The 11047-nt window shown below is 48.4% G+C and overlaps 1 protein-coding gene across 1 annotated transcript in view; it reads right to left on the bottom strand.

Moving 5' to 3' along the window:
• Nucleotides 1-500: 500 nt before the first annotated feature.
• Nucleotides 501-11047, bottom strand: part of Ahnak (AHNAK nucleoprotein) — a 30317-nt gene continuing 19770 nt past the window's right edge. Inside the window, 1 exon segment of the mRNA XM_047516111.1 lies at nt 501-11047. Coding sequence (XP_047372067.1) covers nt 1328-11047 — 9720 coding nt within the window. The 3' untranslated portion in view covers nt 501-1327.

The raw sequence follows: 11047 nt of genomic DNA, 5'->3' as shown, positions 1-11047 counted from the left end.
CCACACCCCACTCTCCATAAACACGCGTGTGGCCATGACATGAGCGCTGCACACTTAACCATGGCTCCCTTCCTGTAGGGCACTGAACACCCAGGATACAGTTGAGTGTCCCAATCTACGATGACCCAAATCCAAAACTTTTGAGCACTGACATGATACCACAAGTGGAACAGCCCACACCAGGATACTTCACTTCATGCACAAAATTATTTAAGAAACTGTAGAAGATGATCTTCCGGCTACTTGTAGAAGGTGTACACGAGACAGATGAAGCTGGTGTCTAGACGCCGGGCCTCACCTCCCACCCTCGCCCTTCTTGAGTCCTCAGCCATGGTGCAGTCAGACTAACAGTGAGCACCAAAAGCTATGGGGACACCATGCCTCAAAGTCACTGATAAAACCAGCACGGCACCAGGCAAATCCAGTCTGCAGAGTCGGGACTGGGTGTGCCGCCTCCCCGGCTCCATCCCCTCGGCACAGAATGCAGAGGTACAAGACCGTCAGGGTTAATAACAGCTTTATTTGCCTCATACAGCATCACTTTTCTTACATTCTCAATTAATTTGCCATTAAAGTGCCAGAAATTGTCTTAATCATGATAACATCGGTTAAAAAGAAACCAGAACTATTATCAGGAACATGGCAGTCACGAATAAAACAGTTCTCTTACAAAACACAGAATGGAAGTCCCTCCTGTTGAGCCAGTGGGCTGGACAATTTGCAAACAGTGTCTAATTCCTTCTCACCTCACCTTGGAGCACCAAACCCACTGGGACCGCCACCCCTGGGGGAAAAAGCTATGCCAGAGACCCCAAAAACACCCACACTGGCGGCCGCCTCCTCTGGGCCGAGTCTGGAAGCTGCTGTTTGAACAGCTCCCATCTTCAAAGCAATGCAGATCTGCGCCCCACCCCACCCCGCCTTTACCCCACCCTCCCCCACTATCAAAAGCCCCAAAGTCATTACAATGTAAAAGTGGGTTTCCATGACCCCAACACTAACAATGTTCAGTAAAAACGAGGATAATAAACACAAAAGCTTGCTTTAGTAAACAGGAGCTCTCAGCGGTCAATGCAAAAAAAAAAAAAGAACTCTTACAGGCAAATAACTGTTGACTTTGCACACGGGCTGGATGAACTTGGAACTCTCTTTCTGTAGAGTTCCCCAAGCCAATAGGCGGTTGGTTTTTCAGCACCTGCCACTGGGAGAGGCAAGATCTTTGCATTATTGCTGAGGCTGTTGGGGTGTCTCTCTTGGCAGTTTATATACAAACACACCCAAGGCTGATGGATTTATATATAGATATGTACACACATACAAAGGCCCTTTACTCTTTCTTGGTGGAAACCGCCAGCTCCACCTCGGGAAGCTGGATGCCAACCTTAGTCCCACTGTCATTGCTAGAAGAAGAGGACAGTCGGGACTTCTTAGAGGCCAGGGACACTCCACTCCCCTGTAACTTGCCCGCCTCATCATCGCTCCCGGTCACCTCATAATGACCTTTGCTCTTTGACCCTATTCCACCAAAGGTACCGAATTTCAGCTTCCCGTGTTTCCCTTTAACTTTCCCACCTTCCAGGGACATTTCTCCACCTTCAAACTCCAAAGTCCCCGTGGGGGTGGAAGGTGCGGAGAACTCCCTTTCGTCACTGAAAGAATTGGAGCGGTGCCGTGGCTTCTTACTCTTAAATAGGGAGAATTTGCCTTTGGGTGAAGACGTGTCAGGCTCTGCCTCTCCTTCCAGAGAGCCCAGGCTGGCCTTGGAACTTTTCAGGTCACCTTTGGACCCAGAGATGGATGCTTCCGGTGAGCCAGTGACGCCACCTTTCCCTTTAGGTTTGGAAAAATTAAACTTGGGCATTTTGATTTTGGACTTCTTAAGTTTTACTTCAGACTCTTCCCAGTCGGCTTCTCCAGCACACGCCTGCACACTGGATTCTGCTTTAGGGAAGTTGATATCCACCCCCACTTCTCTGCCAACCAGCTCACGGCCAGAGAAGGTAAACTTGGGGATCTTCATCTTGGGGAATGTTACTTTTCCAGATCCACTTTCCAAGTGGCCTTGAGGCCCACACACACTCAGCCCAGGACCCTGGAGTCCAATCTGACCTCCTTTCACTCCTCCTTCTACCTTTGGTCCTGAGAAATGAAGGCCCCCAGCAAGTTTAGATGTATCCAGGTTGAGAGCAGAGGAGGCTTGGGGTCCTTTCCACTCAACCCCAGAACCTTTGACACTCATATGCCCTTCGCCCAAGCTGATATCTGGGGCACTGACACCACCTGAAACATCCAGACCTCCTTTGATTTTGGGGCCCTTCAAGCTGACACCAAAATCTGACTCAGGAGATGCCATATTAAAAGAAGGTCCTTTTATACTGACGTCAGGAACAGCGCCATGCAAACCCACTCCTGAACCTTTCAGATCACCTTTGATTTCAGGACCTGAAACCTGCCCGGTTGGGAGCTTCACATTCACACCTGGCAGGTCCACATCGCATCCAGAGGTCTTAATCCCAGGCATTTGGAGACCGCCTTCCAGACTTCCTCCGACTGTGGGGCCTTTCCTCTCACCAGTGGCCCCGAGACTCCCCTTCACTTTTGGTCCTTCCAAGTTGAAGTCCATGCCTGGTGCTGAGATCTGAGGCCCTTTCAGGTTCACATCCATGCCTGGCCCCTTTAGTTCTCCAGCAACCTGTGGCCCCTCGATGTTCATGTCCAAGTCAGACCCCGGAGTGGAGATGCCGAACTGGGGCAGCTTCATCTGGGGAAGTTTAATACCACCTTCAGGCGCCTCCAAGCTTAGATCAGGAGCACCTACGGATATTTTAGGGCCCTTGATGTCACCAGAGACACCCAGGTCTCCCTGTAGGCATGGTCCCTTCAGTGTCACATCTGGTGCCCCAACATTAAGGGCTGTTGTGGCGTCAATCCCCGGCACTTTCATACCATCCCCTCCCACCTGCACCTTTCCGCTGATACCTCTGAGGTCCAGCCCTGGGGCGTGCACCTTCATGCTGGGGGTTGATGCATCCAGGTCTCCCTTCAGACTTGGTCCTTTCAAGTTCAGGCCAAGATCAGGCCCAGAGACTTTTGGCATAGAGAGGTTCAGTGAAGGCAAGTCTATTCCTGGCCCCTTCAGAGAAACATCAGGCCCTTCGAGTTTAACATCTGGTGTGCTCAAGCCTCCCTCAAGGGAGGGAAGCTGGGTATTGAGCTCAGCTCCCCCACCCTCCACTGCCACACCAGGAACACCGATCTTGGGCATCGAAAACTTGGGGAACTTGATTTTTGCTTCTGGACCATGCAGATCTACGTCTGGTCCTTCCAGTCCCACACTGGGGACATCAGCTTTTATCTTTGGTCCTTTCAAGTTAACATTCACGTCAGGCATGGAGACTTGAGGGGCAGAAATGCCAAAAGACGGTGCTTTGATTTTAGCGTCTGGGCCTTCGATGTTGATGTCAGGTGTGCCTAAGTTTGCCTGTACCCTGGGGCCTTTCAAGTCGCCCTCTATTTTTGGCCCTGACACATCCACACCTGGCACCTTGAACTTGGTACCTTCCACATTAATTCCTGTTGAAGAAATATTTAGGTCAGGTGCCTGGACTTCACCCTCCATCTTGGGGCTCGGGAGCGGGGCCTCCGTTTTAAATTTAGGTGATTTGATGTCAAACTCTACATCTGGGAAGTACATTTTTCCAAACATAGTTTTCTTGGTTTTGGGAGATTTTACATCGACTTTGAGTCCAGCATCTGGCCCCACAACATTGACATCTACATCAGGAGCCTTGAGACTGGCATCAATCTCGGCCCCAGGAACATTCAAATCAAATCCCTGCTTTTTGGCCTTAACTTTAGGACCGCTCATGTGAATTTTAGGCATTTTAAATTTACTTTTCTTGCCCTTGCCACCAACACTAATTTCAGGAGCTTCAACATTCAGTTCTGCTTCAGGGACAGTCACATCAAGTGAAGGTGACTTGATGTCAGCTTTAGGACTTTTTGCCCCAAATCCAAACTTGGGTTTCTTAAACTTGGGAACCTTAACATCTGGCCCCTCAATGTTAATATCTGAGCTCTCCATGTGTACATCTAGGCTTGGAGCTTCCAAGTCAACTTTGGGCCCCTTGAGGTCCATATCACCACCTTCTAGCTTGGGACCAGAAATTCCAATTTTAGGTGTCTTAAGATGCAAATCAATATCAGGAACAGTCACTTTAGGAGCAGATATATCCAGTGATGGCATCTTCAAGTTAGGGCCACTGAGTTTCGCATCAGGGCCTTTTAGGTCTACTTCTGGGCCTTTAAAAGTACCTTCAATCTTAGGGACAGACACATCAAAATCTCCTTTTACTTTGGGTCCTTTCAAATCCAGGTCAACATCAGGCATAGAGATCTTAGGAGCCTTGATATTTATCTCAGGCATCTTGAATTTGGGACCCTTCAGTTTTGCGTCTGGACCTTCAATGTTCACATCTGGAACCTCGATGTCCACCTTGGGCCCTGACACATCAATGTCAGCCTTGGGAAGGTTCACATCCACTTCGGGACCCTCTCCTTTGAAGCCAGGCATGCTGAACTTGGGCATTTTCACCTTGGGCATCTTCAAGTGCCAGTCTGGGCCATGAACATCCACATCTGGAGTATCAATGTCCACTTTGGGGCCTTTGATGTCAACTTCAGGACCCTTGAGGCCACCTTCTACTTTGGGCAGAGAAACGTCCACATCACCCTTCACTTTGGGGCCTTTCAGGCTTAAGTCAATATCAGGCATGGAGATCTTGGGGGCTTTGATGTTCATCTCTGGCATCTTGAACTTGGGACCCTTTAGTTTGGCATCTGGACCTTCAATGTTCACATCTGGAACCTCGATGTCCACCTTGGGCCCTGATACATCAATGTCGGCCTTGGGCAGGTTCACATCCACTTCGGGACCCTCTCCTTTGAAGCCAGGCATGCTGAACTTGGGCATTTTCACCTTGGGCATCTTCAGGTGCCAGTCTGGGCCATGAACATCCACATCTGGGGCACCGATGTCCACTTTAGGGCCTTTGATGTCAACTTCAGGGCCTTTGAGGTCTCCTTCCACCTTTGGCAGAGAAATGTCCACATCACCTTTCACCTTTGGACCCTTCAGATTCAGGTCAACTTCAGGCATGGAGACCTTGGGTGCCTTGAGATGCAGGTCAGGCATTTTAAACTTTGGGCCCTTCAGTTTCCCTTCTGGACCATGAATGTCAACGTCAGGAGTATCTATGTCCAGCTTAGGGCCTTTGACATCCACTTTGGGACCCTTCAAATCTCCTTCAGGTGCAGGAATGGAAATATCCAAATCTCCTTTTAGCTTAGGTCCTTTCAAGTTCAAATCAATGTCACTCATGGAGATTTGTGGGGTTTTGAAATGGACATCAGGCATCTTAAATTTGGGACCTTTGATTTTCCCTTCAGGGCCTTCAATATCCACCTCCGGCCCTTTCAGATCACCTTCCACCTTAGGCAGTGAAAGATCCACATCTCCTTTTACCTTTGGCCCTTTGAGATTCAAGTCAAAGTCAGGCATGGAAATCTTGGGGGCTTTGATATGCATCTCTGGCATCTTAAACTTGGGACCTTTTAATTTTCCTTCTGGACCTTCAATGTTGACATCAGAAGTGTTGATGTCCACACTGGGCCCCTTGATATCAAATTCAGGGCCCTTGAGATCACCTTCAACTTTGGGTAGAGAAACATCCATATCACCCTTCACTTTGGGGCCTTTCAGGTTAAGGTCAATGTCAGGCATGGAAATCTTGGGGGCTTTGATGTTCATCTCTGGCATCTTGAACTTGGGACCTTTGAGCTTTGTGTCTGGACCTTCAATGTTCACATCTGGAACCTCGATGTCCACCTTGGGCCCTGACACATCAATGTCGGCCCTGGGCAGGTTCACATCCACTTCAGGACCCTCTCCTTTGAAGCCAGGCATGCTGAACTTGGGCATTTTCACCTTGGGCATCTTCAGGTGCCAGTCTGGGCCTTGTACATCCACATCAGGAGCATCAATGTCCACTTTGGGGCCTTTGATGTCAACTTCAGGACCCTTGAGGCCACCTTCTACTTTGGGCAGAGAAACGTCCACATCACCCTTCACTTTGGGGCCTTTCAGGCTTAAGTCAATATCAGGCATGGAGATCTTGGGGGCTTTGATGTTCATCTCTGGCATCTTGAACTTGGGACCCTTTAGTTTGGCATCTGGACCTTCAATGTTCACATCTGGAACCTCGATGTCCACCTTGGGCCCTGATACATCAATGTCGGCCTTGGGCAGGTTCACATCCACTTCGGGACCCTCTCCTTTGAAGCCAGGCATGCTGAACTTGGGCATTTTCACCTTGGGCATCTTCAGGTGCCAGTCTGGGCCATGAACATCCACATCTGGGGCACCGATGTCCACTTTAGGGCCTTTGATGTCAACTTCAGGGCCTTTGAGGTCTCCTTCCACCTTTGGCAGAGAAATGTCCACATCACCCTTCACCTTTGGACCCTTCAGATTCAGGTCAACTTCAGGCATGGAGACCTTGGGTGCCTTGAGATGCAGGTCAGGCATTTTAAACTTTGGGCCCTTCAGTTTCCCTTCTGGACCATGAATGTCAACGTCAGGAGTATCTAACGCCACCTTGGGTCCTGAGACATCAATGTCAGCTTTAGGCAAATTAATATCCACCTCTGGACCCTCTCCTTTGAAGCCAGGCATGCTGAACTTGGGCATTTTCACCTTGGGCATCTTCAGGTGCCAGTCTGGGCCTTGTACATCCACATCTGGAGTATCAATGTCCACTTTGGGGCCTTTGATGTCAACTTCAGGACCCTTCAGGTCACCTTCTACTTTGGGCAGAGAAACGTCCATATCTCCTTTCACCTTTGGACCTTTCATGTGCAAATCAAAGTCAGGCATAGAAATCTTGGGGGCTTTGATGTTCATCTCTGGCATCTTGAACTTAGGACCTTTCAACTTTCCTTCTGGTCCTTCAATGTTAACATCAGGACCTTCGATGTCCACCTTGGGTCCTGACACATCAATGTCAGCTTTGGGCAAGTTCACATCAACCTCTGGTCCTTCTCCTTTGAAGCCAGGCATGCTGAACTTGGGCATTTTTATCTTGGGCATCTTCAGGTGCCAGTCTGGGCCATGAACATCCACATCTGGAACATCGACATCCACTTTGGGGCCTTTAATATCCACTTCAGGAACTTTAATCTCACCTTCCACTTTAGGCAGTGAAACATCCACATCACCCTTCACTTTGGGGCCTTTCAGGTTAAGGTCAATGTCAGGCATGGAGATCTTGGGGGCTTTGATATTCATCTCTGGCATCTTGAACTTGGGACTTTTCAACTTTCCTTCTGGTCCTTCAATGTTAACATCAGGACCTTCGATGTCCACCTTGGGCCCTGACACATCAATGTCGGCCTTGGGAAGGTTCACATCCACTTCGGGACCCTCTCCTTTGAAGCCAGGCATGCTGAACTTGGGCATTTTCACCTTGGGCATCTTCAGGTGCCAGTCTGGGCCTTGCACATCCACATCAGGGGCATTGATGTCCATTTTTGGACCTTTGATATCAACTTCTGGGCCTTTTAGATCTCCTTCAATCTTGGGCAGAGAAACGTCCACATCACCCTTCATCTTGGGGCCCTTCATGTTCAAATCAAAGTCAGGCATAGATATTTTGGGAGCCTTTAAATGCATATCTGGCATCTTAAATTTAGGTCCCTTCAATTTACCATCTGGGCCTTCTATATTAATATCAGGAGTGTCAATGTCCACTTTGGGGCCCTTGATGTTTACCTCTGGGCCCTTTAGATCTCCTTCCACTTTTGGCAGAGAAACATCCACATCACCCTTCATTTTGGGGCCCTTCAGATTTAGATCAAAGTCAGGCATGGAGATCTTGGGGGCTTTGATGTTCATCTCTGGCATCTTGAACTTAGGACCCTTCAGTTTGGCATCTGGACCTTCAATGTTCACATCTGGAACCTCGATGTCCACCTTGGGCCCTGACACATCAATGTCAGCCTTGGGCAGGTTCACATCCACTTCGGGACCCTCTCCTTTGAAGCCAGGCATGCTGAACTTGGGCATTTTCATCTTGGGCATCTTCAAGTGCCAGTCTGGGCCTTGTACATCCACATCTGGAGCATCAATGTCCACTTTGGGGCCTTTGATGTCAACTTCAGGACCCTTGAGGCCACCTTCTACTTTGGGCAGAGAAACGTCCACATCACCCTTCACTTTGGGGCCTTTCAGGCTTAAGTCAATATCAGGCATGGAGATCTTGGGGGCTTTGATGTTCATGTCAGGCATCTTGAATTTGGGACCTTTTAAGCCTCCCTCTGGACCTTCCACATTGACTTCTGGGCCCTCAACACACATAGTGGGACCTTCTATGTTGATGTCTCCTTTTGGTAGATCCACAGCCCCATCCAGGCCTTCTGCTTTTAAGCCAGGAACACTAAACTTGGGCATTTTCATTTTGGGCATTTTCACATTCCAATCTGGACCATGAACATCCACTTCAGGTGCATTAAGATGGACATCTGGTGCCTCAATATCCACTTTTGGACCTTTAAATTCCCCTTCTAAATTGGGACCTGCAACATCTAAATCTCCTTTGACTTTAGGGCTTTTCAAATTTAACTCCACATCAGGCATGGAAACTTTGGGAGATGAAATACTCAGGAAAGGCATTTTAAACTTGGATCCTTTCACCTTTCCTTGGACCTCAATGTCAGGAGCATTAATATCAACTTTTGGGCCAGTTACATCAATATCTGGCTTTTTAACTTTGACATCCACCTCAGGTGTCTGAACTTTGGAGCCTGAAAAATTAAATTTGGGAAGTTTAAAACGAGATTTCTTTGATTTGCCTTCAATATTGAGCTTCGGACCAGAAATGTCTACTTCTGGGCCTTTCACATCCAACTTGGGAGCTTTAATGTCACCCTCCAGTTTTGGTCCAGAGATATCAACATCTCCCTTCAGCTTTGACCCCTTCAAATTCAAGTCAATTTCTGGCATGGAGATCTTGGGCATGTTTACATGCATGTCAGGCATCTTCAGTTTGGGACCTTTTAATTTGCCTTCTGGGCCATGAATGTCAATATCTGGAACATCTACATCTAACTTTGGGCCCGTTATATCAAGTGTAGGACCTTTCAAATCACCCTCTACATTTGGAAGTGAAACATCCACCTCTCCCTTCACTTTAGGGCCTTTAAGATTAAGATCCAGATCTGGCATAGAAATCTTGGGGGCTTTGATGTTCATCTCTGGCATCTTGAACTTAGGACCTTTCAACTTTCCTTCTGGTCCTTCAATGTTAACATCAGGACCTTCGATGTCCACCTTGGGTCCTGACACATCAATGTCAGCTTTGGGCAAGTTCACATCAACCTCTGGTCCTTCTCCTTTGAAGCCAGGCATGCTGAACTTGGGCATTTTTATCTTGGGCATCTTCAGGTGCCAGTCTGGGCCATGAACATCCACATCTGGAATATCGACATCCACTTTGGGGCCTTTAATATCCACTTCAGGAACTTTAATCTCACCTTCCACTTTAGGCAGAGAAACATCCACATCACCCTTCACTTTGGGGCCTTTCAGGTTAAGGTCAATGTCAGGCATGGAGATCTTGGGGGCTTTGATATTCATCTCTGGCATCTTGAACTTGGGACCTTTCAACTTTCCTTCTGGTCCTTCAATGTTAACATCAGGACCTTCGATGTCCACCTTGGGCCCTGACACATCAATGTCAGCCTTGGGCAGGTTCACATCCACTTCGGGACCCTCTCCTTTGAAGCCAGGCATGCTGAACTTGGGCATTTTCACCTTGGGCATCTTTAGGTGCCAGTCTGGGCCTTGTACATCCACATCAGGAGCATCAATGTCCACTTTGGGGCCTTTGATGTCAACTTCAGGACCCTTCAGGTCACCTTCTACTTTGGGCAGAGAAATGTCCACATCTCCTTTCACCTTTGGACCTTTCATGTGCAAATCAAAGTCAGGCATAGAAATCTTGGGGGCTTTGATGTTCATCTCTGGCATCTTGAACTTGGGACCTTTCAACTTTCCTTCTGGTCCTTCAATGTTAACATCAGGACCTTCGATGTCCACCTTGGGTCCTGACACATCAATGTCAGCTTTGGGCAAGTTCACATCAACCTCTGGTCCTTCTCCTTTGAAGCCAGGCATGCTGAACTTGGGCATTTTTACCTTGGGCATCTTCAGGTGCCAGTCTGGGCCATGAACATCCACATCTGGAGTATCAACATCCACTTTGGGGCCTTTGATGTCAACTTCAGGACCCTTCAGGTCACCTTCTACTTTGGGCAGAGAAACGTCCACATCTCCTTTCACCTTTGGACCTTTCATGTGCAAATCAAAGTCAGGCATAGAAATCTTGGGGGCTTTGATGTTCATCTCTGGCATCTTGAACTTAGGACCTTTCAACTTTCCTTCTGGTCCTTCAATGTTAACATCAGGACCTTCGATGTCCACCTTGGGTCCTGACACATCAATGTCAGCTTTGGGCAAGTTCACATCAACCTCTGGTCCTTCTCCTTTGAAGCCAGGCATGCTGAACTTGGGCATTTTTATCTTGGGCATCTTCAGGTGCCAGTCTGGGCCATGAACATCCACATCTGGAACATCGACATCCACTTTGGGGCCTTTAATATCCACTTCAGGAACTTTAATCTCACCTTCCACTTTAGGCAGAGAAACATCCACATCACCCTTCACTTTGGGGCCTTTCAGGTTAAGGTCAATGTCAGGCATGGAGATCTTGGGGGCTTTGATGTTCATCTCTGGCATCTTGAACTTGGGACCTTTCAACTTTCCTTCTGGTCCTTCAATGTTAACATCAGGACCTTCGATGTCCACCTTGGGCCCTGACACATCAATGTCAGCCTTGGGCAGGTTCACATCCACTTCGGGACCCTCTCCTTTGAAGCCAGGCATGCTGAACTTGGGCATTTTCACCTTGGGCATCTTCAGGTGCCAGTCTGG

Source organism: Sciurus carolinensis, chromosome 11 (assembly GCF_902686445.1).
Source record: "Sciurus carolinensis chromosome 11, mSciCar1.2, whole genome shotgun sequence".
NCBI lineage: Eukaryota > Metazoa > Chordata > Mammalia > Rodentia > Sciuridae > Sciurus > Sciurus carolinensis.
This window is presented reverse-complemented; position numbering and strand designations above follow the sequence as displayed.